The following is a 14,223-nucleotide window of genomic DNA, read 5'->3' on the forward strand; positions in this document are numbered from 1 at the left end:
CGCTAAGTATCCAAAGTCATGACCACAATTATATTTAGCTGTAAAATGTAATACTAGAGTAGAGTATTTTTGCTCTTTCTCTTACCCAAGAGCTAGCAAATCAGAATGGGTGGTCCATGTTCTGGAGCTCTACCAGGGCAGTTCTATTTTCTATTTAGAGTCAGCCTGAGTCTCTCCAGCCTGGGTTATCATTGGGCCATGAGGCCCAGGTCACTGGGAATTCTCTCACAATCATCTAGTTGTCTTTGAGACACATGAGGATGTCCAGAGCAGAATTGTGTCAGGCTGACAAGAGTGGTTAATTCTGCTTCTGTCTCAGTGTAAGAGAAATGAGTCATTCTGTGTTTGTTCATTCCCTTATACAAGAGATATCTTTGGTTGGTATCCAGATGAGTTTCTCCAGTTTCCTGGTACTTGGATAATAAGGAGAAGATCTGGAGACCCAGATAGATAAACTAGTTACTTCCACTTCATATGGGCATTAAAAAAATACATGAAGCAGTCATATTTCCTACAGTCCAGAAACTTTTAGTCTAGACTAGCAACTGGATAAATAATTGAATTATGCATCATATGGTTGGTATAATAAATAGATGTGTCAAAAAATCTTGGGCTTTATTTAGACCACTTTCTTTATATTGTTGTGACTTCTGATGTCTACACCTGAAGGGAGATTTATGAATAAAAGAATTGTTATAAATTATTATTATTTTTTTTGAGATGGTGTTTCACTCTGTCACCCAGTCTGGAGTGCAGTGGCACGATCTCGGCTCACTGCAAACTCTGCCGCCCAGGTTCAAGTGACTTTCCCTCCTTAGCCTCCCGAGTAGCTGGGATTACAGGTGCCTGCCACTGCGCCCAGCTAATTTTTGTATTTTTACTAGAGGCTGGGTTTCATCATCTTGATCAGGCTGGTCTTTAATTGCTGACCTCGTTCCGCACCCGCCTCAGCCTCCCAAAGTCTTGAGATTACAAGCGTGAGCCATTGCTCTCGGCCATATATTTTCTATTTCTTTTACCTTGCTAACTGTAGATAGTTTTATTTTCTAATAGAATTACCCTAGAAAACCTTAAGGGATTTGTTTAAATTGCATATTAGTATATAGTATACAGTTGTCAGGGCAGTGACTAGAAAAGATAAACACTACAGAAACTCTGGGATTTAAGTTTCTTTTAGGTAAGCTTAGAAACAAGACAAAACTGGAAGTACCCTAGTTGCATAGAGAACAGAATTATACAAAGGGTTCCCACCCTGCCCCAGACATGTTCAGATTCATCCTTTTTGGAGGCCTTAGTTAGGTCTGAACCTACCCTGGAGTATTGCCTCACAGAACTAATTAGAGGAGATCAGAGTTTTGGCTGCTGAATCCTGCTCCCTTTCTAGAGCTGGTGCTCACAATTTCCTGAAATTCAAAAGCAGATAAATGGGAAAAATAAAGTATGTATTGTATGGTCTTTGTTTTTAAATTTTTATTAAAACTAGTGCAGAGACATTCTATTTAGCAACTTGTTTTCTATTCCTGCAGATCCAGTAGTTGCTCCACAAGTCAAAAAAAGTAAATATAAACAGAATGAAATTTTCTCTATATTACATTAAACTCTTCCTTTCTATATCTCTTTCATCTGTCTATATTTAGCTTTTATTCTATACAATTTTTTAAAAAATTTGATGACAGAGAAACAGAAGAAAAAATAAAAATGCTGGGCCCTTTATCTAAATCCTGAAAATTATGAAACCCTTAGTACCAGTTCCCAGAGTGTTAAGAGAATTAAATAACATAATGTGTTATGCCCAGCACAGTGCTCTGATTCATACTGTTGAGCACATAGTGCCTACTTAATAAACATTGCATTAGTACATGTGTACATGTTGTTTTTTAAATACAGACTTATTTAGATATTGCTGCCTTCTGTTTCCTCTGTAAATTTTTTTTTTTTTTTTTTTTTTTGAGACGGAGTCTCGCTCTGGAGTGCAGTGGCCGGATCTCAGCTCACTGCAAGCTCCGCCTTTCGGGTTTACGCCATTCTCCTGCCTCAGCCTCCCGAGTAGCTGGGACTATAGGCGCTCGCCACCTTGCCCGGCTAGTTTTTTTTTTGTATTTTTTAGTAGAGACGTGTTAGCCAGGATGGTCTCGATCTCCTGACCTTGTGATCCGCCTGTCTCGGCCTCCCAAAGTGCTGGGATTATAGGCTTGAGCCACCGCGCCCGGCCTCCTCTGTGAATTTTAAAGAGCCAGGAAAAAATATAAAACTTTTAAATGGAAATGGGCTGTCCTTATTTGTACTAGAAGTATTTGGTTACGGCAAGAGTGCTAAGTGTAAGGGACCCTGTGCTGTTCATGCTTTCTCTAACCAATGCTAATAATGAGCCAAGGGGAAGCAACATCAGCATTGACAGGGGACTTGTTTAAAACACTCATTCATAAACCCTTTTCAAACCTGCAGAATCACATTACAGAATGTGCGGCCACAATTATCAAGTGATTTATAAGCTCGTTAAAGCTTTAGAGGCAATGCTTAGCTTAGTGTTTATCAGTCCAGGTTTCTCATTAGGATCACATGGCTGATATGCAGAAATCTCTTGTGCCCAGGCTTCAAAATACATTCATGAGAGTTAAGTTCCACCTTTGCACTAGAGGGTGGTCACAGGGCCTATTCTATTTGGGTTTGGTAGGGACAGGTCATTGTGGTGCATGTTTCCATTACTGTAGCAGAAATTGCTTGTGTCTGTGGCAGGGGAGGGCACCTGAGGACAGGAAAGGAGAAACTTACATTTGCATCTTCATGGAGCAGCTCATTGTTCCTGAATTTCTTCTGTTTTAAAGGACAGAAATGGGTGGCCTTTTCTGTCTTTTTCTGCTAGATGATGTCATGCTAGCGGGTAAACATGTGGTACACTTTTAAAGACATATTCTCGAGATGCGGGTGTAATTTGTACAGAGAATCTCATCTGAGAAGAAACTCCAGAGAAGGAGGAGAAAGAAAAAAAATGGCTTTTCTTCAGGTAAACGTGTCAGATGAAGAGCTGTGTCCACTCTTCCTCCTGGACTGCCATGCGTTTAGTACTCACAAACCTTTACTTCTCTACTTGTGTTTTTCCTCCCTGAGTTTGATTTAATTACTTCTTAAAATTCCTATGATAGTCAAGGGTTTTGAAAAATATTTCTTTTATATATCCCACAGACTTCTGTACATTCTGTATGTAATAGCTTCTTATATGCCATGCAGAATTATCAGCAAGAATTTATGATCCACAATATTAAAAATACTCCCTTTGTGGTTGTTGAACATGGAAAGATGTGGATACTCAAGATTTATATTGGGGAAAATTGTGGTCCTTGGTAAAGATGGTAAAGTAAAAGCCTCCATTTATATGTTCCATTAGCTCTATGCAGAACAGGATTCAGAAAATGCTTATTTAAATAGGGTGGAATTTATTACCCAGAAAGTTCTGAAAAAAAATTATTAGGAGATAACTGCTCTCTAGGGTGCTAAATGAAGCCTACTTAAAATTACTACTAAAAATTACAGAACGTAGGAGTTAACAGTATTTTGAAGTTTGCATAAAACTGATGTTTCTTTATGGTTAAATTCAGATTATAATTTGTTATTTGGGAGGAATATTTCAATAGTGATGCTGTGTTCTTCTGTGAGCATTAACACATCATAAAAATTTGTCCTAGTGCAGTTAATGGTTAATGAGTCACTTGGTGAAGTAGCTCTCTCACAGATTTTTTCCACTATAGTTAATTATTTTTTCTCTTCATTGTTAAGCATCCTTATGCAGCAGATTTGCATTAACCATCACATTTAATCTGGCAGTTGTCCTTTTTTCTTTTTTTCCTACATAATTTTCTATGGAAAATGAAGGCTGTTATCTTTGTTTACAGGCCAGAAAAACTTGGAAAAACACAGGCTCTTCCACTTACTGGATGTTTGACAAAATATCCTTCTTGAGCCAAAAACATTGACATTATTGGTGAGCTTGTTACAAATTCAAAAAATCAGACTTCATTCCAGGTCTTCTGGGGAAAAAACCCCGCATAACAAGGTCTTCAGCTTATTGTACATATTAAAATTTGAGCGGTGCCTTCTAACTCAACATGTCTTCTCCATATGAAAAATATTCACATCTCATTCTGTGTGATGTAAATATAGCACTCAAAAATGTACATGTTCATGCCCTTAATTTTATACTTTATTATCTAGAAAAATATCATATATGAACTGATGTTATGGATCTTATGCTGCCCTTTTTTTCTCAGAGAATACATTAGAGAATATTTCTGTGTTGAAAATTATTTTATTGGATAATTTTAGTCCTGTAAGTCAGAACCACTTCTCTTTGCTCTCTAATTTCACCTTAGGTCAAAATAAAAATTCTGCCCATGGCCACTTGGTAAAAATGTGTGTCTGTGTTTGTGTTTCAGGGACCATTGCAATTTAGAGACGTGGCCATAGAATTTTCTCTGGAGGAGTGGCATTGCCTGGACACTGCACAGCGAAATCTATATAAGAATGTGATGTTAGAGAACTACAGTAACCTGGTCTTCCTTGGTGAGGATAACTTTAATACATAATTCATAATATACCCGAAAGGTTTTCTCTTTTTTTGTAGAATGTTTTTTTAGCAATTTATTCTTTACGTAAAGGAGTTTCAGATCCATTTTTTCCAGAAAATCTTCAGAATTTGTTCATTTAGAAAAGAGTATCTTCAGTGCTTCTGGCCTGTAATCCCAGCACTTTGGGAGTCTTGGGTGGGGGGATTGCCTGAGGCCAGGAGTTTGAGACCAGCCTGGCCAACATGGTCAAACCCCATCTCTACTAAAAATACAAAAAATTAGCCATGCATGGTGGCACGCGGCTGTAATCCCAGCTACTTCGGAGGGTGAGGCAGGAGAATTGCTGGAACCCAGGATGCGGAGGTTGCTGTGAGCCGAGATTGCGCCATTGCACTCCGCCTGGACGACAGAGCAAGATTATGTCTCGAGAAAAAAAATTCTTTCTTCAAGGTGTTTCATCTTAATCCAATCTTTCCACATTCCTGAGTTGAGTTGAGAGGTTTCCACATTCCTGAAACCTCTTCAAGTTTCCATAAACTGATGTTTCATCTTAATCCAATCTTTCCACATTCCTGAGTTGAGCTGTATTTTTCACTCTAAATTAGTGGTAATTACAAAAATTTACTGACATAAAATATTGCAGCCCCCACCTGAAAATCTAAATGCCACCACCAATTTTTGATTCCGTAGTACCAGGTACTAAAATTAAGAAACCTACAAATTGGAAGTATTTTCTTTTTCCTTTTTTTATTTATATTTTTGAGATGGAGTCTTGCTCTGTTGCCCAGGCTGGAGTGCAGTGGCGTGATCTTGGCTTACTGCAACCTCCAACTCCTGGGTTCAAGCAATTCTCCTGCCTCAGTCTCCCGAGTAGCTGGGACTACAGGCATGCGTTATCATGCTTGGCTGAGTTTTGTATTTTTAGTAGAGATGGGGTTTCACCATGTTTCCCAGGCTGGTCTCCAACTCCTGACTTCGTGATCCGCCCGCCTTGGCCTCCCCCTGACCTTGTGTTCCACCCGCTTTGGCCTCCCAAAGTGCTAGGATTACAGGCATGAGCCACTGCACCCTGTAAATAGGAAGTATTGTTTAAATATCTATAAATTTCTGTTATACATTTGTATTTTGGTATTAATTTACTAGAATATTTTATCACATCGTCTTTGCTGAGCACATTACTAGCTTGTAATTGAAGAATATCAGCAAGATTCATGTTATTTATTCTTAATAAAACAGGTATTGTTGTCTCTAAGCCAGACTTGATCACCCGTCTGGAGCAAGGAAAAAAACCTTTGACTGTGAAGAGACATGAGATGGTAGCCAAGCCCCCAGGTAGGTGCGAGTGAAAATGAATACAACAGACAACACAGTAAGAGGTCCCAAGGTCAAAGAGAAAGCCAGTCCTTAAAATGTGATTCGGGAAGCTGTGTTCCAAAGGAAATAGTTCCTGGGCAGTTGTTTTTTGTTTTTGTTTTGTTTTTTAATTTTGGTGTCACAAAGGAACATCTTCTGTCTTATGATTTTAAATTCTCTAAGGATTCTACTTTTCATTTGGTGAGCTTTCTTCAAGTTCACAGTGAGAGCCAAAGTCCTCTTCATGGCATATAAGAGATTGCACAAGCTGGCTGCTTTTCCATTGTTTTGGGGACACAAAAATATCTGCATGATTTTGAGAAACTAAAACTACTTTTTAGTTCTATTTTTGCATCGGGTCTGAAATGTGTGAGAGTAGTAGTTTCTGTTGCATTTTTTTGTTCATTTTTCTTTATAGTCCATTACATTTTTATTACTAGTTTTAAAATATAATTTGCAATTATACATATGATATGTTTCTGCTTTGTTCTTTTTTCTCAAGATTGCTTTGGCTATTCACACTTTATTGTAGTTTCATGTAAGGTTTAGAATTGTATTTTCCATTACTGTGAAAAAAATACCACTGCAATTTTGATAGGAAGTTTACTGAATCTGTAGATTACTTTGGATGACACTTTAATAATACTTATTCTTTCAAGCTACAGACAGAAAATATTTTAAAATTATTTGTATATCAATTTTTTTATTATAAAGATTTTTGATCTCCTTAATTTTTTTCTCAGAAATTTTTTTAATGATACATTAAATAAGATTTTTCTTCCTCTATTTTTTCAAATAGTTTCTTTTAAGTGCATGAAACCATTCATGTACTTGATGTTAATTTTCTATTTTGGTAATTTACTATTTACTGAGTGTATTTATTAGACAGCTGGGGTTTTTTTGTGTTTTTTTTGTTTTTTTTTTTGTTTTTTGACAGTTTCGCTCTTGTCGCCCAGGCTGGAGTGCAGTGGCACAATCTTGGCTCACCACCACCACGCCTGGCTAATTTTGGGTTTTTAGTAGAGACGGGGTTTCACCATGTTGGTTAGACTGGTCTCAAACTCCCGACCTCAGGTGCTCCACCCACCTTGGCCTTTCAATGTGTTGGGATTACAGGAGTAAGCCATCACACCTGGCTAGACAGTTTTTAATGTACTGTTTATGGTTTTTAAAATATGAGATTGTATGATCTACAAACAGCAACTATTTTACTTATTTTTCTTCATTTTCACTTGCCTCCCTCCCGCCCTCCTGCGCTCTCTCCCTTTCCTTTTCCTTTTCCTTTTTCCTTTCCTTTCCTTTCATGGGGTTTCACTCTTGTTTCCCAGGCTGGAGTGCAATGGTGTGATTTTGGCTCACTGCAACCTTTGCTTCCTGGGTTCAAGCGATTGTCCTGCCTCAGCCTCCAGAGTAGCTTGGATTACAGGTGCTCGCTACAATGCCTGGCTAATTTTTTGTAATTTTTTGGTATAGACGAAGTTTCACTCTGTTGGTAAGGCTGGTCTGAAACTCTTGACCTCAGATGATCCACCCGCCTCTGCCTCCCAAAGTGCTGGGATTACAGCCGTGAGCCACCGCACCCGGCTGGATTTTTTTTATTTCTGTGAATAATTCTTCTGTCACATACTTCTAGTGCTACATTCAAATAGATGTATTGCCAATGGGCACAATATAGTTTTGTATTGGTGTCTGAATGTGATGGAGCAAACACCTCTTCAAGTTTTCATCAACTGATTTTAGAAGCATTTCCTCAGGTAACCGTGTGGGTTTATTTTTTTCTTTCTTTATTTTTTTTTCTTTTTTTGAGATGGAGTTTCACTCCTGTTGCCCAGGCTGAAGTGCAACGGTGCGATCTAGGCTTGCTGCAACCTCCACCTCCTGGGTTCAAGAGATTCTCCTGCCTCAGCCTCCCAAGTAGCTGGAATTACAGGCATGTGCCACCACGCCCCCGTGATTTTGTATTTTTAGTAGAGAAGGGGTTTCTCTATATTGGTCAGGCTGGTCTCCAACTCTCGACCTCAGGCGATCCGCCAGCCTCCGCCTCCCAAAATGCTGGAATTAGAGGCCTGAGGCACCCAGCCTGGCCCAACTGTGTGGATTTCTATGTAGGCAGAACTGACCTTAAACTGTGGTTCAGGTAACTGAAATTGAGTCATTGATCAGCTTCAGGGACCACAGTAAAAGCGAAGGTCTGTAGCCCTGCCTACATGGCTGTAAATGGATGCCTTCATTTAGGTCTCTGGAATTGCAGGTCGTCTCCCAGACTGTGGCTGGAATGAGTTTGGGATGGTTACAGATTAAGTTCAGAATTCTCAGTGAGACCAAGTTGGCTGAATCCTATCCTGGTCTGTAGCCAAGAACAGGGGCTAACCCTGTAGTTTCCCACCTGAATGAGGGCCTGTCTTCTGAATAGAACACTTCTCAATCTTCTGCTTTAACAACGTTTCACAACTCCCTCCCCAGATCTCAAATTTCTTTTAGAGGCACTTATTTTGGAAAAGTCATCTTGCTACATAACCCAGGCTGGTCTCAAAATCCTGGCCTGAAGAAGTTCTCCAACCTTAATGTACCATGTAGCTGTCATTACAGTTGTGAACCATAATGCCTGGTTTTCTCATAAAGGCATTTTTGTCAGGGATGGTTGAGATTTTTTTTGCTGTAAGGGGATATGAAAATAGGGCACTTTTAATCTTACTGATATCACTCTCCCTATATGTTTTTACTTTCTATTTTCTATTTCAAATTTGTCTGTAATTTTAGATTCAGATATTTAGGACAATATGCTAGAATTTGCATGGTATGCCTAAAGTAAATTAGGTAATTAGTAGGCACTCCATATTTACTAAAATAGTTACTTATAAATTTCAGTTTGCTGTAGGCAAAAAGGAATTAAAGGATTTTCATCTACTTACTTCAGCTTATATCTAAATAATAATAAGCTATATTTTCTAATATTTGTTTTATATATCAGAGGGTCTAACCTATTCTGCAAAATACATGTTTTCTTTATTTAACAATGTAAGACCAGTCTTTGCTTCTAAAATTGGATGACAGCAGTTTCATTTTGTGTAATAATAGCATATATTTAAAACATTAAAAGTAACTCTAGATTCTTTTAAGTGCTAATTTACTGTTTCTTTATTAGAATCTTCTATTTATATTGCATATTCTCTGAAATTTTACTCCCGCACAGTACATGCCAATGATTCAAAATACCTACATTTAATGAGTACAAACTAACAGTTAAATATTGCAGCTACCTAGAATTTTTTTGTTTGTTTTTGTAAGATGGAGTCACACTCGTTGTCACCCAGTCTACAGTGCAGTGGTGCGATCTTGGCTCACTGCAACCTCCACCTCCCGGGTTCAAGCCATTCTCATGTCTCAGTCTCCCAAGTAGCTGGGATTACAGGCATGTGTCCCCACCTGGCTAAATTTTGTATTATTTGTAGAGACAGGACTTCACTATGTTGGCCAGGCAGGTCTTGAATTCCTGACCTCAGATGATCCACTTGCTTTGGCCTCCCAAAGTGCTGTGATAACAGGTGTGAGCCACTGCGCCCAGCCTGACAGTTATTTTTTTTGTGATACATCAATGTTGCATACTAGATTTTATGAGTAAACATTTCTATTATTGTTTCAAAGTTCCATATGAGTGTGTTTTCTCAGTGTAGGTTTTTTTTTTTTTTTGAGACGGAGTCTCACTCTGTTGCACAGGCTGGAGTGCAGTGGTGTGATCTTGCCTCACTGCAACCTCTGCCTCCAGGGTTCAGGTGATTGTGGTTCATGCCTCAGCCTCTCAAAGTGCTAAGATTACACGTGTGAGCCACTGTACCCAGCCTCATTTTAAGTTTCTTAACATTAGTTTATTGTGTTTTTTGGTTTTATTTATGTATTATAATTTTAGACAATTTGCAATTCTGTTTGTACACTTTAAGTCAATTTGAGTTTTAATTAAGAGATAAATTATGTATGTCTATCATAATCAGATTACATATGTATATGTGTATATCTGTAAATATGACTCCAATTTTAGTTATGGCTCATATTCTTTCTTAGCTGATTTTCCATGGTAGTTTTTTTTTTTTTTTTTTTTTTTTTTGAGACGGAGTCTCACTCTGTCGCCCAGGCTGGAGTGCAGTGGCCGGATCTCAGCTCACTGCAAGCTCCGCCTCCCGGGTTCACGCCATTCTCCTGCCTCAGCCTCTGTAGTAGCTGGGACTACAGGCGCCCGCCACCTCGCCCGGCTAGTTTTTGTATTTTTAGTAGAGACGGGGTTTCACCATGTTAGCCAGGATGGTCTCGATATCCTGACCTTGTGATCCGCCCGTCTCGGCCTCCCAAAGTGCTGGGATTACAGGCTTGAGCCACCGCGCCCGGCCGTTTTTTGTATTTTTTAGTAGAGACGGGGTTTCACCGGATTAGCCAGGATGGTCTCGATCTCCTGACCTTGTGATCCGCCCGTCTCGGCCTCCCAAAGTGCTGGGATTACAGGCTTGAGCCACCGCACCCGGCCTTCCATGGTAGTTTTATCTTGTCTGAGTAGTCATGGAGATAGTCTTATTTTCACTATGTGTTTAATGATGAATATATATTTCTTTTTGTGAAAGAAACGCTTTTGTGATTTGAAGGTAATTTTCAAAAAGACTTACAATTCTGTATTTTTTTTCAGTTTTTCTTTAAAGACATTGTTTTAAAAACACATAAAATTTGCCATCTTAAATTTATTGAAGTGTGTATTTCAGGGCCAGGTGTGATTGTGGCACTGATGTGTAATCCCAGGATTTTGGGAGGTCAAGCCAAGAGGATCCCTGGAGGCCAAAAGTTTGAGACCAGCCTGGGCAACATGGAGACCGCTCTCTATGAAAAAAATTTAATAATAGGCAGGCATGGTGGTGTGCAACTGTGGTCCCAGCTACTAGGGAGATTGCAGGGAGTCAAAATTGTGCCACTACACTCCAGCTTGGGTGACAGAGTGAGACCCTGTCTCAAAAAAACCTGTTCATTTCAGGCATGTTAAGTATATTCACATTGTTATGCAAAAGACTTCTAGAAACTTTACATCTTGTAAAACTTAAATTCAATACCCATTAAGTAACAACTGCTCATTTTACCCTCTCTCCATACCTTGACAGACAAACCTTCTACTTTCTGTTTTTATTGTTTTGACTACTTAAGATATATAAGTGGAATCATATAGTATCCATAATTTTGTTACTGGTTTAATTCAGGTGACATAATATTCACAAAGTTCATCAAAAAGGTGACAAGATTATTCTCTTTTTTTTTTTTTTTTTTTTTTTTTGAGACGGAGTCTCGCTCTGTCACCCAGGCTGGAGTGCGGGTGGCCGGATCTCAGCTCACTGCAAGCTCCGCCTCCCGGGTTCTCGCCATTCTCCTGCCTCAGCCTCCCGAGTAGCTGGGACTATAGGCGCCCGCCACCTCGCCCGGCTAGTTTTTTGTATTTTGTAGTAGAGACGGGGTTTCATCGTGTTAGCCAGGATGGTCTCGATCTCCTGACCTCGTGATCCGCCCGTCTCGGCCTCCCAAAGTGCTGGGATTACAGGCGTGAGCCACCGCGCCCGGCGATTATTCTCTTTAAGGTGGAATAATATTCCATTGTATGTATATGTTACATTTTTTAATATGTTTATAAATCAAGAGATATCTAGGGTGCTTCAGCCTGTTGGCTTTTGTGAATACTGGTTACAATAAACATGGGTTTGCTTTGCTACCCAGGCTAAAGTGCAGTGGTGCAATCTCAGCTCTCTGCAACCTCTGCCTTCTGGTTTAAGCAATTCTCCTACCTCAGCCTCCCAAGTAGCTGGGATTACAAGTGCATACCACATCGCCAAGTTAATTTTTGTGTTTTTAGTAGAGATGGTGTTTTACATGTTGGCCAGGCTGGTCTCGAACTTCTGACCTCATGTATCTGCCCACCTTACCCTCCCAAAGTGCTAGGATGACAGGCGTAAGAAACTGCACCAGGCCTGTGTTACCTATTTTGGATATAGATTTATAAATACTTTTTTCCATTTATGTATTTTTATGTCTAAGTAGTTTATTTAAAATATGTTTTTGTATCATTCAAGAAAATAAGCCAACTTTATCAGTGTTGATAATCAGTTTTTGACCTCGTTTTTTAAAGAGATTATTTTTCTCTATTTTGTAAACATGGCAACTTTGTGGAAAATCATTTGATCATATACAAAATGGTTCATTTCTGAGCTCTGTTCTTTCATCTGTTTATCTTTGTCTCAGTATCATATTGTTTATGTTACTGTAGCTTATAACTGAAGGTTGTATTGATATCTTTGAAAAATGAATTTTTTTGCCCCCTGAGCAAGAATATGTTGAAGAGGGTGTGTTTCATATTCACATATTGTTGAATTTGCCAGTTTGACTTTTGCTTTTAATTCCTAGTTTTATTCAGGTTTTATTAGTAAATACCCAGTGCATAATTTTGGTGTTTTTAAATTGATTTGTTGTTGGTTTGAGACAAGATCTTACCGTCACCCAGGCTGCAGTGCAGTGGCAGAATTTTAGCTTACTGTAGCCTCAGCCTCCTGGGCTCAAGTGATTATTCTTTCACCTCAGTTTTTTGAGTAGGTAGGACTGTAGACACGCACTACCATGTCTGGCTAATTGTTTGCTTGTTTGTAGTGTTAGGATCTCACTATGTTGCCCAGGCTGATCTCAAACTTTTGACACCAATGGATCTCCCAAAGTGTTAGGAATATGGGCAAGAGCCTTGGCACCCAGCCAGTATTTTTAAATTAAATAAAACTTGTTATATGTCCTAACAGAATATGCCAGATGCAAATAAGAATATTGTGTATTATCTTGGTTTTCACTGGAGAGTTTTGTGTGTTTCTGTGAAGCCTAGTTGGTCTATAATATGGTTTGGATGTCCATGTTGTCCAAACCTCATGCTGCAATATAAATCCTCAGTGTTGGCTGTGGGACCTGGTGGGACATGTTTAGGTCACGGGGGCAAATTTCTCATGAATGGCTTGGTACATCCTCTCTGTAACCAAAAAGTTTACACTCTATGAATTCAAATAAGAGCTGGTTCATTAAAATAACGTGGCTCCTTCACCTCACACTTGCGCTGTCTCTTACTACATAATATGTCCAGTTACTCTTTACCTTCTACCTTCATTTTAAGCTTTCTGAAATCCTCACCAGAAGCAGATGCTGGCACACACTTATATACTCTGCCAAGCTGTGAGCCAAATAAACCATTTTTTTAAAAATAAATTATGCACTGTTAAGTATTTCTCTATATGCAAAATAATCAATATAGTCTATAATGTTGTCTAAGTTTTCTGGTTGTTATTTTTTATCTGATTTTTCTATTATTGCAAACTGGGTCTTGATGTCTACAATTATTATGTTGCTATGTATATCTTGCTTCACTTTTATCAATATTTGCTTTATATATTTTGGAGCCCTGATGTTATATACACATATACATATAGATAGATAAATACTATAATTATAGATTTCTGCTAAATCAACTCACTTTAACATCATATAATATCAATTTTTGTCTTGTAGAAGTACTTGACTGAAAGCGTATTGTGTCTGATATAATTATGACCACCTTACTCAATTGTGGTTACTATTTTCATGGAATATACATTTTTTTCATTCTGTTACTTTCAGCCTATTTGACTCAATGCTAAAGTAAGTCTCTTGTAGGCAGCATACTGTATGCTTTTTTAAAAAAAATTCAGGCATTCTATATCTTTTTCTTTATATAATTTATATATATATTTATATTTGTATTTATTTATTTTATTTGGTTTGTTTTTGAGATGGAGTTTCACTCTTGTTGCCCAGGCTGGAGTGCAATGGCATGATGTCAGCTCACTGCAACCTTCACCTCCCAGTTTCGTGATTCTCCTGCCTCAGCTTTCAAAAAGCAGGCATGTAATCCTGAGTAGCTGGGATTACAGGTGCATGCCACCATGCCCAGCTGATTTTTTGTATTTTCAGTAGAGATGGGGTTTCACCATGATGACCAGGCTCATCTTGAACTCCTGAATTCAGGTGATCTGCCTGCCTCAGCCTCCGAAAGTGTTAGGATTAAGCATGAGCCACCGCGCCCAGCCTCATTTATTTTTTAGATAGTGTCTCACTCTGTCAGCCAGCTTGTTTGTATTTTTTTGTAGAGACAGAGGTTTGCCACTTTGCCCAGGATGATCTTGAACTTTTGGGATCAAGTGATCAGCCCACCTTGACCTTCCAAAGTCCTGTGATTACATTTCATTTTATTAAGTAATCTATATTTAAAATGATTGGT

General features: G+C 38.7%; 1 protein-coding gene across 4 annotated transcripts in view; it reads left to right on the forward strand.

The window, feature by feature from the left end:
- Window positions 1-14,223, forward strand: part of LOC720434 (uncharacterized) — a 28,858-nt gene that overhangs the window by 10,484 nt on the left and 4,151 nt on the right. The window contains exons 2-3 of one of the 4 annotated variants that reach the window (XM_015123412.3): window positions 4,431-4,557; window positions 5,799-5,894. In XM_015123412.3, the coding sequence (XP_014978898.2) occupies window positions 4,431-4,557; window positions 5,799-5,894 (223 nt within the window). Of the gene's footprint in view, window positions 1-4,430; window positions 4,558-5,109; window positions 5,290-5,641; window positions 5,895-7,722; window positions 7,846-14,223 lie in introns of those variants that run through there. The other 3 variants (XM_077978612.1, XM_077978611.1, XM_077978613.1) reach the window with 3 other exon arrangements.

Source organism: Macaca mulatta, chromosome 19 (assembly GCF_049350105.2).
Source record: "Macaca mulatta isolate MMU2019108-1 chromosome 19, T2T-MMU8v2.0, whole genome shotgun sequence".
In the NCBI taxonomy this organism is placed as follows: domain Eukaryota; kingdom Metazoa; phylum Chordata; class Mammalia; order Primates; family Cercopithecidae; genus Macaca; species Macaca mulatta.